The sequence below is a fragment of the Myiozetetes cayanensis genome, unplaced genomic scaffold, assembly GCF_022539395.1.
Source record: "Myiozetetes cayanensis isolate MyiCay16 unplaced genomic scaffold, myiCay2020 scf4, whole genome shotgun sequence".
NCBI lineage: Eukaryota > Metazoa > Chordata > Aves > Passeriformes > Tyrannidae > Myiozetetes > Myiozetetes cayanensis.
Genome location: NW_026087631.1, coordinates 39,927,661 through 39,952,399, shown reverse-complemented (window position 1 = coordinate 39,952,399; position 24,739 = coordinate 39,927,661). Strand labels below are relative to the sequence as shown.

Sequence of the window (24,739 nt, the reverse complement as noted above, 5' to 3'; positions counted from 1 at the left end):
TCAAGGCTCAACACTTGGTGCTTCCTATAAAAATGCGATGCAGATGTTGCTGTAAATTTAGTAACAATGGTAAGTAACTAAGGAAGGGATTGTCACCCTGTACTTGGCATTGGTAAGACTGCACGTCAAATCCTGTGTTCAGTTTTGCACCCCTCATGACAAGAAAGACATTGAGATGCTGGAGTGAGTCCAGACAAGGGCAGTGGAGGGTCTGGAGCACAAGTGTTTTGAGGAGCAGTGAGGGAGCTAGGGTGTTTAGTCTGTAGCAAAGAAGCCTGGGGGGGAGGCCTTACTGCTCTTTACATACAACTGCCTAAAAGGAGATGGTAGTCAGGTGGAGGTCAGCCTCTTCTCACGGGTAACAGGCAGCAGGATGAAAGGAAATGGCATCAAGTTGCACTAGGGAAGGTTTAGATTGGGTAGTAGGAAAACATTCTTCACTGAAGGTCAGGCATTGGAACAGACTGCTTAGGAAAGTCTTTGAGTCACCAACGCTGGAGGTTTTTAAAAGACATGTAGATGTGTTTCTTGCTTTAGTGGTGAATGTGGTTTCATGGTAGTCTTGGCAGTGTTAGGTAAGGGATTGGATTTGATGATCTTAGAAGTTTCCTCCAACCTAAACAAACATGAATGCTTCAGGACCCTTCATGACAGATCCTGATGCTGTTTTGCACTTTTTTAAGTTAGTGTTAAAGAATTTTTTCTCAAGTTACAAGGGCAATTTTTTTTGTGAGATCAAGCAAGCAAAGTTTAGTGTCTTAATTCTAAAATATTTTCACTTAATTATTAAATTTTTAATACATATCTTAACTTAAAGGTATTACATGAACAGTTTCTTTGCACCTTCTTGAGGAGAGGCTAATTCAGAGCCTGGTTTTCTGTAATGTGAGTACAAATAATGATGGGACTGAGTTACCATAACCATGTTCCAGTGTGCCATATGACCATAAATTACCAAATTATCTTGCAACATTTTGCTGTAACAATTTCATGCTGTATTCAGAACTGCTGTTATTTGTACCAGTAGCAGTATGGGATGTTAATGGTAGAATAGGTTTTGCACAGTACTTAGGTGTAGTAACAAGACTGATAGAAAAATCTGAAAGGGAAATCATCTAAAAGGTCTAAATCAAGTCTTAATCTACATCCTCCTTACAGACTGGACAAAACTCTACTCATTACTCAATTTATACTATTCTGTATCTGAGGAATGAAATTCTGATTTATGTCACTCCCATTTTTTTTCGTTGTTACAAATAGGGACAGTGACAAAATTTCAAAATAATGCCTGCTGTAAATGAAGAAAACTAAGGCTGTTGAATTTTTTTATACTAACTGTATTTTATATGTCCATTTTTTCTCTCCTCTGTTACAGATCAGATGATAAGAAGAGCACCAACTGGAAGCAGTTTCCCAAAAAGCCATGTAAAAGTCTGCTCAGCACCTTAAAGAAACTACACCCACAACTGGCAGCAGGTGAAATAGAAAAAATAAAATGAATTGTAATTAGTATATATATGTAAGGACTTCCTTCTGTCACATGAGATGTGAATTTTATTTTTTAGACTCTTTTTTTTTTTTCTGTGACTTCTTAAAATTTAAGGTTTTTCTTTAACCTTTACTCGTGGTCATGTCCAGCCTCCCATCCACCAGCACCCCCAGGTCCTTCTCAACAAACATCTGTTCATCCCCCAGCTTGTATTGGGCACTGGAGGTTACCCCAACCCAGGTTGCAGCATCTTGCACTTGATCTTAGGAGATTCTGGTGGGCCCAACTTCTTGAGCTTGGCCAGGTCTCTGTGGATGGCATCCTGTCCTTCAGGTGCGTCAACCACACCACTCAGCTTGGTGTCATCTGCAAATTTGCTGAGGGTGCACTCTGTTCTTCTGCCTGTGTCATTAATGAAGACATTAAATAACACTGGTCCCAGTACAGATCCTGAGGAACACCGCTTGGTACTGGTGTTCATCAGGACTCTAAGCTGTTGACCACTACCATCTGGATGCCACCGTTCAATTTCAATTTCAATTTCAATTTCTTACCCATCTAACAGTGCACTCACCAAATTCGTCTCTCTCCAGTTCAGAGATGTTGTGGGGGACTGTGTCAAAGGCTTTACAGAAGCCCAGATAGATGACATCTGCAGCCTTTTCCTTTTTCCACTGATATAATCACTCCATCATAGAAGGTCACTAAGTTGGTCAGGCAGGACTTGCCCTTGGTGAAGCTGTGCTGGCTGTCTCAGATCACCTCCCTGACCTCCATGTGCTTCAGCATAGCTTCTAGGAGGGTCTTCTGTTCCATGATCTCCCAAGGCATGGCTGATGGGTTGGTAGATCCCAGGGTTCAGTACGGGTGAATTTCTTAGATAATGACTTTTCTACCAAAATAATGGAGTAGCTAAATTTTGACAAAGTGTTTTGACAAAGTAAAAATAAAAACCAACCATCTTCAGCCTAATGACTTGGACAGATAAGGGCAAAGTTCTAACTAACCTAACAGTTTTCAGCTTTTGCTTCTTTTTAACTGTTGGTAGGTTCTTTCAGATAATCTGGCTCAGGGTGTTAGGTTACATCATTATGGGGAAGGAGACAATTATAGCCTCATAGATACACAAGATATACAACATTTGTAAATTCCAGAAGCAGAAAATCGTGGGTTTAGTAATAAAAAGTGTGAAACTATCATTTTCAGCAGTACTTGTTGCTGTTTTTTTTTAAGAATGCAAGAATAAACTCTGAATGTCACCTTTTTGTTTCTACCCTTTGGCACACTAAAATTTTGGAATTTTTGTCAGAAGAATTGTTTTAGATGCACAGTCTTCAGAACAGGGAAAACATGGTGTCACTTTAGGTCACTTAAAGAATCACCAGCAAAGATATCAGTAAAAGCAGGTTTAATATAAAATTTGTGAAAGTGGAGTGAAGTTCAGTACCGAGATTCACCCCATTACTTACTACATGGGTGAAGCATGCAAAGGAAAATTGGGTTAGAATCAAAGCAGAATGATTTTAACAGGGACTGGCAGTACAAAGGAGCAACAGAGACCCTACTACTGAGACAAGAGGTGCAGAGAAGATCCCCTTGCTGTCTAAACCCCTGGTGGAGCCTAGGTGCAACTGAGTCCAAACTTATCCCTAGACTAAGTCCGAACTAAGAGCTAAGTCCAAACTAAGGCCCAGTCTAAACATGTTAACAGCACTTAATCATTGACTAACATTTACAGAATTACTTAGTAGGATTTACTGTAAGCACCACAGTAAATTAATTACAGATCTGAGATGGAAATACTCATACTATACTTGCTACTGGGTGTTTAAATCCCTTCACACATGCATTCAGCAGACACAAAGAATTGTGTACAATTGTCTATCTGTCAAAAATTCACCTTGAGTTCAGTGAGATACTCAGTGTTGGATGCCTTGGCAACCCACAGTGGGTGACAGGTTGAGCCTTAAGGAGCGTGGCGGTATTAGCCCAGATCCTGTTGGCACCTTTTGATTATGATCCTTGGAATATCGTGAACTGGAGAGCTCGTGAGCTCCAAGAGGTCCCACTGAGAAGGAGGTGCTGGTGCAGTCTCAGTGGCCCAGGAGACCTCAGAGGGCTTGGCTTAAGACTCGACTTCATAGTGTTACAAGACGGTCTATGGGTATCTTTCCTGGAGATTGATAACTGCTGGAATTTTCCTCAAAATCTGGTTACAGTAATATTGTTCGGCTCAGGCTATGAGTCAGGCAGATAGTGTTCCAAGGCTTTCCATGAGGCAACAGCTGTTCTTTAGGCAGCAGCAGTTGCTGAGAATAGACAGTGTTTCTGATAAGCTCTAGGGAAACTTAATTGCTCAGGAGTTATTAATCAAAGCCAGGGTCTGAAGAGAATTCTTGAGGAGACTGGAGATTGTAGAGCAGCCCAAGAAAAAGCTGCTTGGGTGCAGGGAGGGGACACATGGTGCTTTGAGTTTGTGTTGATTTATTACTGATAGACGACATTCAGTTGGGCATAGAATAACATTAACTGAGCTGACATTCATCCTCCTTTTATGTCCCAAACTGCTGCATGAGTTAGAGAAACATACAATCAACTCTGGTAACCTGCCTTTTGTGTGGGCCAGTTAAACTGAGAAATAATTATAGGAGTTCTAGTGCTTGTCATTTCTGAACATGGGCAAGTAGAAAAAATTTTTTGAATGCACTGAATTTTTAATAAAGGACTGTACATGTTGTTCATTGCTAGTTCACAGGAAAACTCAAGAAGGCTCTGCAGTGGAAATGACTCCTATAGAGGCAGATTTCTCCTGGCAGAAGAAGATGATAGAACTCGAGATGGAGATCCAGGAGGCTTTTCTCCGTTTCATGGCATCTATTTTAAAGGGTTACAGAACATTCCTCAAGCCAATCACACAGGCACCTTCAAATAAAGCAACTGCTGCTGATTCCTTGTTTGATCATCAAGGTAAGGGTGAGGCAGACCAGCTGCTGGTAGTGTTGGCAGTGTTACAACTTTAGAGCTTAGGAGCTGCCTAACTTTAAAAGGCCAAAGTTCCCTTTAGTTGTGCCGTGTATCCGTGGCAATATTTGGAATTGCAACTGTATAAAGTTGAACTGTTCAAAGTTGCTTAGAACACAGATATATAGACATAGAAGTACAGGTTTGCACTAGCTCTGGTATTAAAGAAGTTTTCTTTAGGTAGCATTATGCTCTCTCTTCATGGTGTATTCTTTAAGGACACCTCTTGGGAATGGAAAAATATTTCTCAATTTCTACAGAGCCAAAATACTTAAAGCCCAGTAATGAAGAATGAAGTAAAGGTCTTGGTATAAATGGGAAAATATTAGAAAATGGGGCAAAGATCTAAAACGTAATAAAGCGATAGTCAACAAGTGTAATTTTCTTCATCACTGTTAAGTTTTCAGATCTGTTCGTGAGTTGAATACTACATGAAATGTCACAGGTGTTTTGGTTTTTATGTTGTAGTGTGAGTTTTCTTTTGGTTTTGGTGGGGTTGATTTTTTTTAATTACTGGATGACAGATATGAGAAGTGATTTTTATTCAGTGAATTGGAGAGTCTTAAATGTTACCAGGCCCATTACCTTTTAGGATATCATAAATTTTTTTTTAGTATTTTTTTAACTGTTAATGCTTTTGTATGAGGTCACAGTCTTTTTCTTACACAAAGAGTTAACAAACACGGTAAGCGGATTACATGGGGGTGATTGATTGTATTGTTAACTATGGTAAAAGAATAGTTTATTAAAAAATACTGTTTTAATCTTCCAAATGGAAGTAGTTGTTTTTATTGATAGAGCAAATACTTTATGTATTAGCACCTTAAATATTTTGTGTAGACAATTTATGTGTTAATTTCGTATGGAAGTCATATGGAACTGATATTTAGTTGTGTGTTCCCTTTTATAACCAGGGTTCTTAAAAAGCAGAGACCGTGCCTATACCAAGTTCTACACGCATCTCACCAAAACACAGATATTCAGCCGCTTTATTGAAGAGTGCAGTTTTGTGAGTGACAAGGATACTGGCTTGGCATTTTTTGATGACTGCATAGAAAAGGTGAAAAATGTAGCAATAAATTATATGCTTCTGTTCATTTTGTGGTTTTGTCCTGGCTTTAAGTTGAGAAGGCAGATACCCTTTGCAGGAAGTGTTTGAAGGGATTGGAATTCTTGGTGGTTATTGCTTAGTCCTGTTTTTCGTCTTCTGGATGGTCTTAATTTTCTGTGTTATTGCATGAAATTTTGATTAAAGCCCTGTAGGATTTCAATCCATAAGACTGTGCAAGAAATACCAGTAGCTGACACTTTAGCAAAATACCATCTATGTCTTCCCTGTAAATTTTAATTATCCTCCCTAATGGAGGATATGGAATTACTACCGGTGGTCATCTGTGTTGTTGTTCTTTTCACACAATTTTGACTTAAAATGTGCCTAGTGCTCCAGTTATCATCAAAACTGATTTATATAAGTAGGTTCCCCTTTCATTGCATGTTTGTTATAGGAGAAGGATTACTGTATCCTATTCTTTTTTTTTTTCTTTTTTTTTTTTTTTTTTTGTGAAGTGTCATTGGTATGGTTCTGGTCTAGATGGGCCATGGAATTTACAGCTTCATTTTTAAAATAACAAGTTTGGAATATAAAAATTAGGAGCTAGGGAATTCTGGGGTTTTTTTAAGGTGCATATATATGATTCTTTCTGGGCAGAACCTTCATTTTAATACCATATTCTTATAGACTGAGTCTTTGATTCAGTATTGATTCTAATCAAATTAACTCTCATAAAAAACCCAATAAAATAAATATTTAAAAATTTATTTGCCTTTATTTTTCTCAGTCTGCAGCTAGACAATACTTACTTAATAACTGGATATTTTTGCAGGTTGTCATATTGAAAATATCTGCAAAACAGCAGTTTTTTTGATCTAAACTAAAAGAAAGCACTGTTATTTTGATAGATTTAGGATTTTGTATTTGGTAGATCATGTCAACAGATTGAACACATGCTGATTACTGAGTTCTTTACTGAAGTATTTGGAAAACAGTTTAATTGCTTCTACAGTAATATGGAATTTTTTTGTTTCTTCTTTAATATTTCAGTAAATGACACCACTTTAATACAATTATTTAGGGGTTTTTTTTTCAGCTGAGAAGAAACTCCTTTTTTTTTTTTTTTTTTTTCCCCCAGCTCTTTCCAGATAAAGGAACAGAAAAAGGAGAGAAGGTACTTCATCCTTCAGAATGTTTAGGAATATCTGATCATGAAATAAAAATGGAAAGACAAGGCTGTGGATTTGGTATTTGAGTAATTAGAACAAGTATAACTTAGATATCTAATCAAATACAGCATATATTAAATATATTTTTACATATTCTAACATAATTAAAGTTAAGAGGACGTTTCTGTTACAAAGCCAAACTCTGTACTTAGTGTACAAACTCTGTTTTCAGGTCGATGTAGATTCTGTCGAAGATGCACGGTTGATTGAGCTTGATGAGTCACTAAAAAGTGAACACACAGTGTTCATAATGCCACCAGAGCCCCCTGCTGATGATGGACAGGACCGAGTGCCAAAATACAGGTACAAGTTAAACAACCACATGGAGTGAAACTAGAATGCTTATGATGTTTAGCAGGGCAGATGTTCCGTGTTGGTGCAAGACTTGCTTTAATACAATGCTCAGAAGAACCCTTAAAAAGATAGGAGTTGCGCAAATTCTGGTAAGTTTCTAAAGTTCTAGAAGTCTGGGTGTTTTGTATGTATATTTGAGGGCACATGGATTATGGTATTAATTTTTCAGTAACTTCTTGCCAACTTCATAGTAATACTTTTCTAAGCTTATGCAATATCTTTCTTCCTGTTTGAGCCATTTATATGTATTTTGTAGCTAGTGCAGTGCACTCTGTTCCATGCTGGGAATGATGAAAGGTGGGTTATGAATCTACTCACTACTATTGATCTGCAGATGATGAACCAAAACAATAGAACATCTGCTTTTCAGATTTCTTGAATTCAGTCTTTTTCAAACCTTTGCAGAAAGTATGGAGTTTCAGGCACTGCGGGTACGATTTTTTCCTGTCTCTCTTGGAGATCATCAAGGTTCTGTTTTCAGCTGTTGTTCCTGTTGATCATCGTCTGTACTTCCCTGACCTTCATGACCTGCATAGCAGTCTGTTTCTTATTTCCATTGTCTCTGGATATTTAATATCTAAACCATCTTCTTGTGGTATCTTTATGAATAAGGCTAAAAAGAGCTTACTGTCTTCCCTTTTCCCCCCTGTTTTTTTATTCTCCTGTTTGTTAGTTCTAGGAGAATAAAAAAAAAGAGGACAAGAGGGCACAGGCTTAAGCTCTGCCAGGGGAGGTTTAGGTTGGATATTAGAAAGAAGTTCTTTACAGAGAGAGTGATCAGGCATTGGAATGGCCTGCCCAGAGAGGTGGTGGATTCACCATCCCTGGAGGTTTTTAAGACGAGGCTGGATGTGGCACTGAGTGCCATGATCTAGTAATGACAGTGGGGTTGGATCATGGGTTGGACTTGATGATCTTGGAGATCTCTTCCAACCAGTTAATTCTATGATTCTTTCCACACCAGTGTCATTGTATGACTTTCCTGCTGTGAGCAGGTATGTGAAATCTTTTTTTTTTTTTTTTTTTAATCAACTATATAGCTATAAAAACTTCCCACGACTAGATTTCAAGCTCTTTGACAGGCCACAGGAGCTCAAGCTTTCCTTCAGCAGACACGCAGCTGGAAGTAGCATTTCAAATAGTCCAGCGCTCATGGCAAAGAGGACAAAACAGGTCAGATGAGTCTCACTGTAATCCTTGTATGAACACTGAAAGATAGGAATTTTTTTGGTAAAACTACCACTACCTATTTATACTGTAAGTTAATTTGTTAGAGGTTTGGTCTTTGTAAGTCTTGAGAATGAACACTTGCAAAAAAAAAAAAAAAAGAAGAGAAGAGAACAGATAAACAAGTTAGAATCTGAAATTACAGTTTGTCAAATGCATTTTTAATCTTTAGACTGTAATATAAAATTAAATTAAAATTTATGCTTTAATGGGAAAAAAACTTAATCCTGATGCTAGTTTTTGCTTACAGAGTGTCTTAATAATGAGAATGATAACAAGGGATCTTCCATTGAATGTGTGAATTATTATTAAATGCTTACTCTTAAGAAGCCAGTATCTGAGTTAGTAATGACTTCTAGATTCAGGATGTTGTATCTTTTGTCTGCTTTTTTTTGTTTTGTTTCACCCTCACAGGAGATAAAAACAGCTCATAAATTAGCCAAGAAGTATTACGTAAGCCCCCCACAGTGGGCTAAGTGTCTCTTCAGTCACAGTTACAGTCTATGGTTTATTTGTCTGCCAGCCTATGTCAGAGTTGCACATCCTAAGGTCAAAGCACTGCAGCAGGCATATGATGTTCTAATTAAAATGAGGAAAACCGATGTGGAACCACTAGATGAGGCAAGTGCAAATTAAAAAGAGCTACTGTGAGCTTTGAATAGGGCAGAAGGTGCAAATACAGTGTGTTTCGCTGCCACCACCAGGTTAAGCATACTTATGGTTTGACCTTTTTTAAAGCCCCTTTAAAATCATCTCAAGTAAGTCTGCTTAACTGGGACAACTGGAAGTTAATTTCCTTCATCATCCCCAGCATAGTGTTAGCTGGGTTATATACTCCAGCTTAGTGTTGCTAATCTTCTCCCAAATGACTTCCAGAAGAAAGTTCTTGAGTATCCCTGTTTTTAAATTTGATGTAATGCTTTGCAGCCATCTTGCACTGTTGGGATAATGGGTTTGTGTGCAGCATACTATTCTTTTAGTAGTATCCACAGGCACACAGCAGCAAGTTATCCTGATCTTCTCATGGCTGTTTTCTTACTTCCTTTATTTCTTGAACAAAAGAGCCAAAAGGAGAAAAAAATCAGCATACTCGTCAGTGTGACTGATGATGTTATTTCAGCTCCTGTGATTTCCTGTTTAATTTGCTCCCTCTTCGGGCTGTGAAATATATGGCTTTCCCTTTCACATGTGTATAAGTTGGAAATCAGGGAAGAGCATAAGCTGTTTCACAATTCCTGGCATCATTTCATTTCTGAACTTCTATATCTTGTCAGGTCTGCTACAGAGTAGTAATGCAGCTCTGTGGACTGTGGGGTCAACCTGTTCAGGCCGTGAGAGTCCTTTTTGAAATGAAAAATGCTGGAATACAGCCAAATGCCATCACCTATGGTTATTACAATAAGGTAAGGGACCAGTGTCTCTCTTGCTGTTGTCACTCTGAAAGTCCTGTAACACGTTTTGAAGATTGTTTCTTACAGCTCTTCACTTGGATTTGCTGATTCTCTTGGTCAAGCAATCCGTTTGGACATGTTTACAGTTCACTGGATCTACACAGCATATTTTTACACTGATAAATTTACATTCCTGTGCTGTTTGGCCAACCAGAAATTCTACTGAAATATATAGTGTTTCCATTTGCAAATTCTGGAACCCTCTGGTGCCTCCATTTTGAATACATCTGTTCCAAGGTATATTCTTTTAAGATAGCAAGATCCAAGATGGATGAAGGCTGGAATTGGGCTAGTGGAAGTAGCCTGCCCCTCTTTTCCTTGTTTCCAAGTTCCTGTAATATGCTGATGAAACTTCATTATAAACTATGTGAAGTAATAAGAAGGGAGGTGCTACTGTGGTCTTTTGTTGCTATCAAGTTATATAAATAAGAACAAACCCTACTTTGTTTACTAAAGAAATCTTTTGTTTATTTTTAAATCAGCTGTTGTATACTGAGCTGTGGAAGGGCTCATAAAAATTCAAGTAGTTTTCCTACTTCACGTGGTTTACAGGAAATGTGGTTTTTTATTAGGGTAAAAAAGCTGCTCACCATACCATGTTTCTTCACTGTGACTGTCTTACTGTTTTTGTTATTGCAATGTCACTTTTTGTAGGCAGTTTTAGAGTCTTCTTGGCCTAGCAGTAACCGCAGTGGCATATTCCTGTGGACAAAGGTACGAAATGTAGTTCACGGCACAGCACAATTTAGGCAGTGCTTAAAGAAATCGACGCGGAGCCCACAAGTGCCTGTGATACCAGGTAATAAGTTAGTTGAAATGGATTTATTGCTGCTGAACAAGAGCATGATGTGCTTTCTGAGGGATTGCAGCTAACATTGTGTCTTTTTAAAGTGGAAAATCTGTCCTTAAATATATAAAAATTGGCAGTTGCCAACTTGATGCTTTAAACAGTATTAGAATGTCTTTCACGCACTGAAGAGTTAATTGTCTTTATTCTGTTGCTAGAATTTCATATTCTTATATGTGCAAGCAGAAGTATTTACTGTTGTCTAAAAAGGTTAGATTTGTTTAAAAAACGGAGAAGTTAAATCCTCTCTTACTAACCAGCTCTCATTCGTGTCTTTAGCTCTGCGGAGTCCCACAGGTGGAAGTGATGGGGACATGGTGAGCCATGGTAGCGTGGATAGTTCTAATGATGCTAACAGTGGGGAGCACACCCTCTTCGTCAGTGACTTAGTCAGGCTTGATTCCATTGATAATCACTCTAGCACAGGTACTAGATTCTGCTGGGTTTCACTACTAACAGTTCTCCAAAAGGCTAAATTTTTTTACTTCCTGTTGATTTCCCCTTCATAACTAAAACCTTCCCCTCTTGAAGCTGTAGAGACTGAAGCATGGAGTTAACCTGTGTAGAAAAGAAATACACTGTTGTTGAATATTACTCCTTTATTGCAGATCATGTTTCTTACTAGAATGAACCATAGTGGAAATATTGTTAAGTTAAAATAAATGTCTTGCTGTGGTCTCATGTACCTTACTTTTTGTGTTAATCTTCAGAAAAAGTATGAAGCTGTTTAATTTTTGCACATTGTCATTTATTCATAGAAGAGATAGTCTGTGTCAGTAAACTCTTGCTCTGTGTTAAAGGACAGGAATGATAGTTGTTGAGGTGATCAGAAGGTAACACTTGAAAATGTTTCTTCTGGTGATATTCCAGGAAAGCCAAATTGGCATTCATGGAAGTAGTATTTTATGTTTGATTATAGTTGAATATGGCCTTTAAAAGCATATTTTACTTTTTTAATGGTAGTTGCTAAACTTTGAAATAAATATAGAAATTATCTGAACCTTTGAAGGCAATTTTTAGGAGACATTGGGGGAATGGAAAGACAGGATAAGCTGCAGAAAACTCCTCCTTAAACATGGTATGCACTCTTCCAGAGAAACCTAATTAAAAAGAGTGCACAGAAAGTTAATTATTTGAGATGGCAAGACAAAATGCATGGTTCTTCATATTTGCTTTAGTACTGATCACATCCTATTTGTGCACAGTCTCAACTAAACTTCCTTTCTGTGTGTACTTCAAAACTTAATGTACAGATGGTTCTTGCACACTCTTCAAGTTTTTAATACCTTGAGCCCTTCTGTAAAAAGGACTGTGAGTCTGATTCCTGTGCTTCATCTGATATGTCTGCCTAGATTACTGAACTTCCCTTCTCTCTGCTCTTTGTTGCTCTGCTTTTTGCTCTTTGCTGTCTCTTGGGTGCCGCATTTGTCCTTGGCTATCACGGTGTGGGGTGCAGACATATGGTGTGAAGCCTTGGATGCACGTGTGCATTATTTCTACCCTTGAATGTTACTTCTGCAGGTAATTCACCCATTTATTGATAGGGTATTTTCACTCCTGCACAGAGCAGGGATAGTAACATTATTGAAATTACGATAGAGAGAAAATAAGAACCAAAGAATTTCAGAACTTAATTTTCTATATAAAAGTTTTTAATATAGTAGCAAACTGTATTAATTGATGTCTGCTCAAATTTATAATTCTTTTTTGCGTATTTGTTATTTGTTGGTAAAATAAACAGCAGTAATATATATGGCAAATAAATTGCATCTGTCAGTCAAGTTTTATGGAGCTTCTTAACCCCTTTCACACTCAGTAACTTACGCTTTGATCTTTTTTGGTACAGCAATGTATTCTAATAGGTACTCTAAAGCATATAAACAGTCCTGTTTAACGTGTTGCTGAGGGATATGTCCCATACAGTATATTTGTCTTTTTGCACATGCAGCGGTACTTCAGATAAAAATAACAGAGAAAAGAGAGTCTTTCTGGATTGTTTCCTATGACTGACTTTTTGGACTATTATAAACTTCCTTTTTTGAGTGAGTGAGTGAGTGAGTTACAGGTGTAAAATTAGTGGTATTGCGGAAGAACAGACTTTTTAAAAAGTTTACATTTTTGATTTTTTCCTGTTACAATTTATACGTTGCCCTACAATACAAAGATATAGCACAGTTTATGGTACAGTTTTTTTGAGTACTGTATTCTTTGTTAGAAGCTTGCTTAATTACTCTTGTGCTCATCTAAATTTCTTTTGCAGATGCATTTGAGAATTTAGCTTGTCCAGCAGTTAAATATTTCATGCTAATGAGATAGGAAAGGAATGAAAGGGGATAGAGTGTATTAGTCCCCATAATGTTTCTGGGGGAAGAAATGGTCTGTAATTTAATTAGAAAAGTAAATTTGGATTGGTATGGACTAATTATGTCTGCTGTCATCATCACCAAGTAGGTCTGTCCACAAATTAGGCGTTTTGGAGATCTTACTATGAACTTTTCTGGAGAAACTACATGCAAAACAAATTAATATTAGTTCTTTTATTTTCTTATTGAAAAACAAATTTGGGAAGGAGAAACAAATTAGAGGTACATATTTGTATTTCTTCAAACAGGTGGTCAGTCAGACCAGGGTTATGGATCCAAGGATGAACTTTTAAGAGATGATGGAAACAGTCTTCCTGCAACTGAAACACAACTAAACAAAGATATTTCTTCTAAAGCTGGAGACTTAATAGAAGGTTAAGTATGCATGTTTATGTTGATGAAGGCTTGTGGTAATAAATGGGTTTCATGCATTAGACAACCACAAATACTCGATGTATTGAATTACTAATGTTACCAAGCTCAAAATATAACTGTATGAAATCTCTTGTATTACTTCTATGCCCTAAATAATGGAAGGGGAATATATAGATAGATAGAAATAGCCTTTTATTAGACTAATTTAATGTAGATAGAAAAATTGTACAAGTGCTGGAGCACACAGTACTTTATATTTTACATTCCTCTCATTTATATATTTGAAATATTGACACTTTTTTTATCTGTACCAGTTGACCTAATAAAAGACACTGCTTTTTTTTACAAACTCTTCCCAGCTATAGATGATGCTATGGTCATCTGTCTTCTGTCCAAATTTTGCCCTTAGTTCTTCTGTATTGTATTGTTTTCAATACTGAATATGTTTCATATCTGGGTTACTAGATCCTTTATGTGAGTTACACTTCTAAAACTTTTTTGAAACAAGTAGCCCTGCATGAAAATGTGCGAACTGGTGTTCCTACTCTACTTTGATTAGTTGAAAAATACCAAGGGGAGAAATTGGCAAATGCTGAAAGCTTGTGAACAGTGAAGCAGTCTCTGCATAGTAGTGGTGACTGTCACCCTTCTGGATATTACTTTCAGGAAATGCTCAGTACCTAATAGGACTGATCCTTTAGGCTGTTATTACATAAGGGAACAGCGTTGGAGTTTGTGTTTTACCTAACAGTGCAAACGAAATTATTTAGTTAAATCCACTGAAGATGACATTCTCTTTCTTACAGAGGTTTCTGCAGAGAAATCTTATGAAAAGCAACAGCTGAATACAGAAATTGCAAGTCCAACTGATCCACCTCCTTGGGGTAACAGTATTGTGAAAGCTCCATCTGGCATTTTTGATAGTGGAAGGAAAAGCAGTGGGGGTAAGTCACTGGGTGAAACAGAGCTTGCTGAAGTCCTGGTCTTGTTGTGCTACAGTGTTTTGCGATCTGTTCTATGTTATGGAAAGAAACAAAACTTCTATTCAAGATGCAAATACCTCACAGGACATTTGCATTCACCATTATCCTTTGCAGGTGACTTAGGAGGAACCTCTTGATTCTAAGGTTGAAAATCACTATTGAGTAGATCGAAATCAAGATTGTTCCCTGTCCCACGCTGAGAGTGTTTCAGAAATATTCTAGAAAACAAGGAGAATTAAGTGTGTCTCCTCTTGGATTTTGTCATCTAAACCTTGCTGATCTTGGACAAGTCTCTTTGTTCATGTAGCTTACATAGCCAATGTATAATGTAGGAACAGTGCATGTTGTCTTTGTGCTGCACAAAATCTTTTTACTTATTTGGAGATTTACTTTGAGGAAGATTTATGGATATATAAAAGCCAAGTCTTGGGGCTCAATTTTTTTCTGCCTTTATGTCTATCCTTTACTAGGACAAGGTAGTCCAGTTTCAGTGTAGCTTGACAGCAAAGAATTGAGAGTCTGAGGTACAAAGTTGCCCAGAACCTTTTTGGCAATTATAAGAACTGATGGCTAGCCAAGAAGCAGCACAATGTGAGACTCAAACTTTCTCCAGGATTGGATATGGTACAGTGGGTCCTCTTTTGAGATACTAATATAGTAGAATTTCCATACTTACAGAGGTTTTTACCTAGCTAGCAGAAAGTTATCTAGGCAATTAATGTTCCCAATTCCCCTGAGGAATTAGGAATATTTATAAGATCAGTTTGTATCTTCTACATGTTAAATTTAATTAATGTTTTCTAAATTGCTCTGTTATAAATGAAATAATGCATCTGTATTGGGCCAAAACACGATAGATTTTTTTCAGAACTTGAATGAGCTACTGAGTTTGATGTTACAGATCTGTGACTATAGCTCTCGGGGAAAAAAACAAACCAAACAAAAAAACCCCATAAACAAACAAAAAAAACCCACAAACAACCAGAGCAATTTTTACTTGAAATTTTACCTTCCTTTAGTTCATGGATGTAATACCTCCTCTTTGCTCGATGTTGGCACGGGGAAGGAAGGTAGAAGCCTAAATGGCTTTGACTCCAAAGAAGCTTTTGATCTTCAGCATGCCTTTGCAGCCAGTGAAATAACTTGTTAATGCTAGTGTAACTTCTTAATGGATAACTTGAGACTGTGGAACTCAGAGTCTTCTCACTAAAAAGGAGATAAAGGAGATTTCACATCATTTCAGAAAATAAACATTTTTTGTGACTATGGATACCATATTAATGCATTTTCTCTTTTAGAAACTGTTTCTAGCCCGCTGTTTATAACTCAGGATTCAGTCGATGATGTAGTTTTTGGTGATGTTCTTCCTAAGAAAACAAGTGAAAAAAGACAGAAGAGGCAGAAACTGTTTTCAGAGAGAAGCTGCAGCTTCAGCAGTGAAAGCAGAGCAGGAATGCTGCTGAAAAAAGGCAGCTTGGACTTGCATTCTAAAGAAATAGCAATAATGATGGGAGCGGATGCCAAGATTCTAACAGCAGCTTTGTCAGGAGGCAAAACTTCGCCCTGTCATATGAATGAATCCCACAGCTTTGAAAATATCATTGACCAGCAGGTTTCTGATATAAGTGGCACTTGGAGTTGTGTGACTGAGACTGATTGGGAATTAGAGTATAAGTCTTCACAAGGGCTGGAAGAACCTGGGGAAGGGCAGGAGCATCTTGAGAATGGAAGAGATGAAAACATGATGGCAGTGGAAGACATGAACCTTGAACAGTCAGCTGAGTCCAAAACCCAAAAACTAGAATCCAAAGATGCAACTGCCAAAAGAAACAGCTTCTATGGAGTGGTTAAACCTGTCGAAAGGGAAGATGTTGAAGTAGGCTTGGACCCTCTATCTTTGCTAGCTACTGACAGCATGCAGCCAAGTTATCCAGAACCTGGGGAAAAGTTGGTATCACCAGTTGCAGCACGTAATTTGGCAGATGAAATAGAGAGCTATATGAATTTGAAGAACCCATTAAGTAGTAAGTTTCCCAGCATGGAGCTGCATAAGCTGGATAAGGAAGCAGAAGCTTCTGATACACATAGTCTCTCCCAAGAAAGGAGGTCAAGCCTGCCTTTGGATTCTGTCCTACCATGCCCTAAGTCTTATGAAAATCGAAGAAGTCCTTCTGTCTCTAGATCCAGAACATTCACTGGACGATCAAAGCAACAAACCCATCCACAAGTCCAAAAGGAGCGGTCTTCATCTTTGACAGGACTGGCTCGTTCTTCTCCACATGGCTCATTAGGAACTGTTGTAACAACTTTATCCAATCTGAAGTTAGACAATATACTGTCTGGACCAAAAATGGATGTTTTGAAATCAGGCATGAAGCAGGCTGCCAATGTAGCCAGTAAGATGTGGGGAGTTGTAACTTCGGCATATAGTTACTCAGATGATGAGGTAAGTGTTTTTCAATATGAAAAATGTGGGGAGACAAAGTTAGAGGGATAACTTCTGTGTTCAGAAGATTGTTTCTCAAGGAGGTGTTTTTTATTAATTATTGGCTTACATTAGCAATAAAATTATGCTTTATCTATGGTATTTTCCCTTGCCATTAAAAAAACGCTTTTCAGACAAAAGCAAATTAAGTGGTCTTGATGCAGAAAGTTTGAACTTTCTGTTCTCAACACTCCCCCCATTTATTTATTTATCTTTATATCTAAAGAAACTGAACCAAGAAACTTTAGTAAGAACAAAATTGTGTTACCTTAAATGATGCCATACTGTGTGTCTTGTTCTGTGAAAACTAAGGCTGTGAAAACAATTCAAAGGCCTAAGAAATCTGATTGGTGAGAATTAAAGTTGAAAGTCGTAAGGTACAGCCTGAGATCTAGTAAATTCTAGACAGTTCCTTCATTTTGTGTAATGTCTAACAAATCACAATTATGCCTCATTTTCCCTTTTTCTCCTGTAATGAATAAGTTTATATCCTCGCAGTTTTGTCACTCAGTTTGAGCCCCAGCTAAAGTCTTTTCATTGCTAAAGCCTGTCATTTTTTTCAATATCCTCCTGCATTGTCCAGTTTAATTATTTATTCATTTGGATAAAGATGGAAGTCAAATAATGGATGTGGAAGTACTCAAACCCACTACTTTTCTTCTTGCATTAAAGGATGAAAGCAACCAACCAGACTATAACTTCCCCGTGGGTTTTGAAGATAATATGTTAGGAGATAATCTGTCGTCAAGAATTGGAGCCCCAGGGCTGATTACAAATGAGCTTGGACAAAGCACTACTAGTCTTGGCAGTAGCAGCAGCAGTGGCGATGCAGGAAGACAGCATTACAGTGCAGGTGAGATTAGTTTGTTTTGTTTTCCCCATGACTTGATTATAATATAACAAACAGGGTAAACTATTTTATGTGAAATCATTAAAACCGTGGAAGCTATGCTAATCTGAAATTATTTCAAGCCCTTAAGAGAACTACAAGTAAATTTTTACTTCTGTTCTGTACTCCTGCAGAAGTGAATATTTAGCTAATGTTTCTCTCTTTGTTGAATGTATAAAAAGCTGATACAAAATGCCAGAATTTAACCATAAAAATACTTCCTCTCTGTATATGATAGGAAGATTCTTAACTGATTATAGCAAGAAAGACCTGCTCATTTATGTAGTCATAATACCCTGAAAATTCTTGAAATAATACAGAAAAGGCGAGCAGTTCGAGAACTGCAAATAGGTGTATAACTAACAAGAGACAGATCTTTTGAGGGGGGAAAGAAGCAAACAAAACCGAAACCAAGCCAACAAAACCAACTCTGTAGCCCCAACCCCACAAAAAATCCAAAGCAAAAATTTTCCGTCTTTGCCACGGAATAAGAGGTATTGGATGCATACTTGATTTGAAGTTGTGAAGAAAAATAATTGATGACTATATACCTATTGCTGAACTGTGCTTCCCTCCCCACTGCCAGATGTAAAACTGGATTAAGTAAATCTAATAATTTTCAGTTCAGATTTGATTCTTGTTTTGAGGAAAAAAAAGATGTGTTACTGAACCAGCTCTGAAGTTGGTTTAGGTCTCTGCAATACTGAAATGATGCAAATATTGTAAAGCTGTCTGCATCAGGAGAGGAAGAATTGTCTTGCAGACTGGAGATAATCTGGCCCTGTCTCACAAAATCTTGACAAGGTATCTTGTAGTTCCAGTTAGTTAGAAAAGCTGTTAGAACTAACTGTAAAGAGTGGCATCCAACAGGCTATGTAGAATTTGTTCACAAACATAAACTTGAGCTGAAAAAACAGAAGAGCCTTCTTTATGATAAGGGAATTCTGGGAGTGTTTTTTTAAAAGAAAAGTTTGGTCTTGTCAAAAGTAATGCTGATAATTTTACCTCCTAAAACTGATTCCAACTATTTCCTTCTGGTGAATATATTACAACTCTTTTTCCCCTTCTCTTTAGTGAAACTTACAACCCTGAAACCTACCCTTACCAAAGAAGAGTATTTGTTTTACTGCAGTGTTAACCAGGAAAAACTGAAGCAGAGTAGTGGTATATTTGGTATCATGCATTTCACCTGGTACTGTCCTTGTCTTTGCAGTTTACACATGGATGTATCATTCAGGAAATCATGACCAACTTTTTAAAGTATATACATCGAGCAATCTTACTGCTCTCTCCCAGTCTTTATATTTTGTGTTTTTACTTCTAATAATCTGTGATATATTGTGTTAGAAAGATAACCTTGAAATGTTAATCACAAGCATTATATTTATCTATACTGTAATCATAATGTCAGGGAGTTACACGTATCTTTGGAGATCTTTTGGTACAATTTTCTTGCCTTGGTTGAGCAACAGTTATTTTCTTTGGGAATGGATTAATTACTATTTGCTTGAATACAAGACTCAAAACGACTCCTTCTGTGCAGGTGAAGTTTCATTCCCCAGAAGTACAAAAGTTCTAGATTCTGAGAGGTCAGAGCACAGCTCTTCACATAATACTAGTTTATCCAGCATTTTCCAGAACTATGCAATGGAGGTAAGATTTATACACTTGAAAACTGAAATTATTCATTATTACTGTATGCATTAATTACCTGGTTAGTTGGATTGTGATTGTTTTTTTCAAAACATCTCTTTCTTGTTTTTACTGCAAATATAGTTAATACTTGTAGCCTGGAGTATGACAGTGGCTTTAAAAAAGAAGAGTATCTTAAGTACTTTTATGTATCCTTCATATGTAGAGAGAAAAGACTATTGAGGGAAGGGTCAAAACTTGTAGTGAAATAGAAGTTAGAGATGAAACAGAATTTTTTGTGGGGTTTTAAAATTTTTTTTCCATATGAAAATTATGTTTTGTTACTAAATAATTGTATGAGTTGGCCACGCCCAGCAGCAAAGCCCTCACACAGGTGTTTGCTTACTCCCCCCTCATCAGAATGGGGAAGAAGATTGAAGGGGCAGAAGCAAGAAAAAGCTTGAAGGTTGAGATAAAGACAATTTAATAAGTGAATTGGGGAAAAAATAAAACAGGACGGAGACACAACAAAAAAAAATAGCAATACAGCTGTCAGCACCATGACACCCCAAGGAACAGATGTCTTGAAAAAACAAAGGAACACAAAGTTTTATGTCTGAGTGTGATTTAATACAGTATCTTTTTGGTCGGCTGTAAAGTCCTTGGTGGTGTAAAAGGCACTGTGCAGCAACAACTAAAACACTGGTGGAGCTGGTCACCAGTCTAAGACAGGGGACTGTAAAGAATGCTAACAAGAAAATTAACTCTGTCCCAGACGAACCTGACACGATAATGTTTTCGTTTGCCTGTCTGTTTCAGTTATTGCTTCTAGATGATTTCTGATATGTAAGCGATCGTCACTGTGTTTGCCTTGGACACTTTTCTTTCAGCTGTAGAGTTATTTTGCTATATCCTGTGTTGTTTTCATTTACGTTTGATCCTTGTTGAACTTTTGTAGTGCATTATGTAAGGGGCGTAGTGTAGTAAAATAAAAACATCTTTGGGCAGATATCTAAAACATCAGATGCTGTGTTTCATGGTAGGATTTTGGTTCTGTTTCCATGCAAGGGAAACAAGTAAGAGGAAGCCTAAAAATCAAGGTGTATATCCCATTCTGCAGTTAATACAGGATTAATTTTATCATATATTCTCCAGTTCTCTATCTAGTTTAGTGATGAGACTTTTATTAGGCAAAGACCTTTCTGGTTTTCCATTTGTAGTGAGTTAGCATGGCAGGGTTTTGGTAGTGAGGAGGCTGCAGGGGTGGCTTCTATGAGAAGCTACCAGAAGCTTCTCCCAGGTCCAACAGAGCCAGTGCCAGCCGGCTACAAGATGGACTCACCTCTGCTCAAGGTCAGACTTGTCAGTGACAGTGCTGCAGGGATAGCATATTTGAGAAGGGGAAAAAATGCAGTTGTGGGAGAGGAGTGAAAATATATGACTGAAACAGCTCTGCAGACACCCAGGTCAGTCAGGAAGGAGGGGTAGGAGATGCTCCACGCACCGAAGCAGAGATTGTGCTGCAGCCTGCAGTGAAGACCATGGTGACGCAGGATGTCCCACTGCAGCCATCCCCTCCCATGCCAGAACAGGTGGATGCCCACAGGAGACTAACCCTGGGGAGGGGAGCCCATGCTGGAGCAGGCTCCTAGCAGGACTTGTGACCCCATGGAGAGGAGCACAGAGACTGTCTCCTGTGGGAGGGGCCCCACACTGCAACAGGGGAAGAGTGTGAGGAGTAAGGAGCATCAGACAAAATGTGTGATGAACTGACCACAGTTTTCCATTCTCTGTTCCCATGCACTACTTCAGGGAAGGAAGTGGAGAAGTCAGAAGTGAAAGTCAAACCCAGGAAGAAGGGAGGGGTGGGGGGAGGGTGTTTTAAAATGTGGGGTTTATTTCTCATTACTGCAGTCAGTCTTTTAACTGGCAGTAAATTAAATTAATTTCTCCTAGTTGAGTCTGTTTTGCCTGTGACAGTAATTGCTGAGTGATCTCCTTGTTTGGTTTGGGTTTTTTTGTTTTTTGGATAAGTAGGCACCCATTTACTTATACAATTCAAAACAATTCGTATATGCTGAAAGCTTCAAAAAAGCAAGTAGTTCCAAAAGCCAAATTAGTAACCTTTCAGGATAATACTTTTTCTAGGTCAAAAATAAATTATTAATATTTTCATTTTGAAGGTAAAAGTTACGTGAATGAAAGAACTCTGATGATGAGAAAATATTGGTGAACACAATTCTCCCCATTGGTATTCTGATACTTATTAAACTCCTGTGGATAATAAGCGCATAAAAAACAATTACAAAAGAACCCTGAAACAAGATTGATAATATTCATTCTTTGCTGTTCTAGGTATTGATGTCAAGCTGCTCTCAATGTAGGGCTTGCGGCGCTCTGGTTTATGATGAAGAAATTATGGCTGGATGGACAGCAGATGATTCAAACTTGAACACTACCTGTCCTTTCTGTAAAAGTACCTTTCTGCCTTTGCTTAATATTGAATTTAAAGACCTACGTAGCTCTGCAAGGTCAGTGGGTTTTATAGATACTCTTTCTGCCTTTGTACTCTAGACTATCTGACAATCGTGATTGTGCTGAGGGAAATCATAAGTTGTGTAAACTATCAAGTTTCATTGTATATCAGCCAAAACCCAAAGAATTGGTTGCCTTTTTACCAATTTTTCTTTTCGTACTTTCCATACTTTCTTTTTAAGCGTAACTGTACAGAAGATGTAGGCCTGTTTTCATTTTGTTTAGATTTTAAAACAAAGCCTATGGATCTTGAACTTTGAAGAAGTTTTTAAATCTGTTGGCAAAGAATTTTTCCCAGGTTGAATTTGCTAACAGCTTTTAGTTACACATGCTCCATTTTATTTTTCCTGCAGTTTAGGCTTCTCTGCTTACTATTTTTATCTCTTGTAGTTGTACTGTGAAATCCAGAACTTGATTTAAAGTTCCAGTTCTCACTGTAGTGGTTATTGCTGTGAAAAAGAGCTTCCATTAGTGTTCTCTACTGCAAAAATTGAGTATCTGTAGCAACTGTAGAATATGTAGTTAAAACTTATGAAAGAAAGTCACATTCATGTTATCTTGTGCCTTTAATGGTGTTTGACCATGTAGTCTGTAATGTCACATTATAATAGCAACCATTTTCAGTGATGTGTCAGCTATTGATACACTATTTCTGTTCCTGGGAACCCTGACAAACTAATGTCATTAGTAATGATTTATGTCCAGTGTAAGATTTCTTCTTTTGCAGATCAGATCTCTCTGTGTTCATTTGCTCTGCCTGTGTAAGTTTCAGGGGCAAGAGTAGGATGAAATTTGTGTCCTGTTGTCAAGCTTGTCCATGCTTTATGTCTTTCTTTTTGCTACTTTTGAAAAGTAAATGTGGAAGATAGGAACTTTATGACTTTGTGCTTATATCTTACCCTTGGTATTTTTTTTTCCTCTCATTCATGTTGTAACTTAGCTTTTTCCTGAAGCAAAGTACTTCAGGAGATAGTTTGCAGAGTGGTACCCTTCCATTAACCACGGATCCCCTGGAGCAGAAACTGTTGTCCAATCCGGCTGTCGCTGACTTGATCAGTTTTTCAGATCACCTGCAGTCCAGCCACACCATAGCTGAAGAAACTAGCTCGGCAGCAGAGCAGAGGTAGGTAAAACAGGATTGTTGGTTCTGTCAGAAATGTATCAGTAATTCCAGACTTCTAAAGTGAAGGTTGGGTTCTATAACAAATACAGTAAAGTACAAATTTTACTTGATGATCATGTGTTTCCTCTCTTCCTTCTTGCGTGTTTTAAGCATGCTTTTATCAGTTTGAAGTAAACTTGTTACAGTAAATGAGTAGGTTTTAGAGATACAGCTATAGAAATAAAACTTCATGTCCATCTACTGTTGATTAATAGGTAAAACCTCTAATTGTTAAAACATATTGCCTTTTAAAGTCGCACCAAAATTCAAGCATTATTTCTCCTTTCCTTGTATGTGTGTTTTAAAAAGAGGAATGCTGCTTTATGAGTAAAAATAAGTCTGGAACAGAGCACTGAACAATTGTGCTGAGTGTGTGTTCTATGACACATGACAAAAAAAAAAACCTACATAAAACTGAAACTGAAAAAAAAAATACCACTTTTGAAACAGTTTGAGGAAGGAAAATAGCATTATGGGGAAGGTGTCATGTTGAAACAGGGAAGAACTGAAATAATGCTGCTGTGAATTGTGACCTTTCTTCTGGGATTGGTTATGTTTTGTTGTAGTTTTTTTTTAAGTCATTACTCAGTTCAGAATTCTGGAGTATTAGTGCCTGGGAACTAATGAACCTGTGTCAGATAATTAAAACTTAAATCAATGTGGTAGTAGTTAGTCTTAATAAACTAAAAGGTGGTATTGCTTGTGTTCATGTCTTATTTTGATGACATATATTGTTAATTAAAGTAAAACTTAGAATGAAGGTCACTTGTAAATTAATCTCCTCCCTCTTGGAGATTATTTGGAAGCAGACACTTTCTATTTCACTTCTTCTATATTGTTTTATCCATTATTTCAGTTATAAAAACACAACATGAAGATTCCCAGATCTGCAAACAGCTTGATTCCATGGGTTAAATCTGGCAAACCTGAGTTTGCTTAAATTATCTTGCTGGATGAGTTTGACACCATTTTTTTTTTTCAGTTATTTTGGAATGCAGTGTATTGTTTTCTGTTACATTTTTATTCTGTTTATGACAGAGAAAGTAAACATAAAGGGAAGAGGAAGTGAAATTAAGTGTAGCCAAAACAAGACTGTCTTTGTAGGTTGGCAAAACTGTATATTGCTGTTTTTCTAAGCAGGGTAAGGCTGTACCAGAGGAATGGCATCTGTACAGAACTGCAGTGCTTTCAGATTCATGTCTTAGGTTATGCCTGGCTGCTTTTCTGGAGGGGTATTTATACCGTTCTGAGAGGCATTTTAGTTTGTGTTCTCTAAACAGTGGAGACAGCAGGGCAAATAATGATTCCTTATCAGTAGAGAAAGTTGATTTGGGATCTTTACTTGGCAGCCTTTCTCTGCTTCCTTCCTGTTGCCATAGAAATGTTCAATAGTTTCATATTAGCATATTTTCTTCTAAAATTCATGCAGTGATGTGACAAAAAAACAGACTACAGATCCCAGAACCGTGAAGACACATGCCAATAATCCACCAAAAAGAGGAGTGTCCTTGACTAGGAGCCACAGTGTTGGAGGTCCACTGCAAAACATTGATCTTTCCCAGAGACCATCTCATGGCATTTCAACAGTTAGTCTTCCAAACAGTTTGCAAGAAGCTGTGGTAAGTTTAGAAGCTGTGTATTCAGTT

At 37.6% G+C, this 24,739-nt stretch overlaps 1 protein-coding gene across 5 annotated transcripts in view; it reads left to right on the top strand.

The window, feature by feature from the left end:
* DENND4C (DENN domain containing 4C) overlaps window positions 1–24,739 on the top strand; it is a 64,502-nt gene that overhangs the window by 29,582 nt on the left and 10,181 nt on the right. For 3 of the 5 annotated variants that reach the window (XM_050329209.1, XM_050329213.1, XM_050329214.1), the window contains 18 exons: window positions 1,376–1,476; window positions 4,238–4,456; window positions 5,425–5,570; window positions 6,700–6,735; window positions 6,963–7,093; window positions 8,185–8,317; window positions 8,786–8,992; window positions 9,646–9,774; window positions 10,477–10,621; window positions 10,949–11,095; window positions 13,281–13,406; window positions 14,214–14,351; window positions 15,689–16,836; window positions 17,548–17,728; window positions 19,308–19,417; window positions 21,752–21,927; window positions 22,872–23,054; window positions 24,523–24,712. In XM_050329209.1, coding sequence (XP_050185166.1) covers window positions 1,376–1,476; window positions 4,238–4,456; window positions 5,425–5,570; window positions 6,700–6,735; window positions 6,963–7,093; window positions 8,185–8,317; window positions 8,786–8,992; window positions 9,646–9,774; window positions 10,477–10,621; window positions 10,949–11,095; window positions 13,281–13,406; window positions 14,214–14,351; window positions 15,689–16,836; window positions 17,548–17,728; window positions 19,308–19,417; window positions 21,752–21,927; window positions 22,872–23,054; window positions 24,523–24,712 — 3,646 coding nt within the window. The remainder of the gene's footprint in view (window positions 1–1,375; window positions 1,477–4,237; window positions 4,457–5,424; window positions 5,571–6,699; window positions 6,736–6,962; window positions 7,094–8,184; window positions 8,318–8,785; window positions 8,993–9,645; window positions 9,775–10,476; window positions 10,622–10,948; window positions 11,096–13,280; window positions 13,407–14,213; window positions 14,352–15,688; window positions 16,837–17,547; window positions 17,729–19,307; window positions 19,418–21,751; window positions 21,928–22,871; window positions 23,055–24,522; window positions 24,713–24,739) is intronic. The other 2 variants (XM_050329211.1, XM_050329210.1) reach the window with 2 other exon arrangements.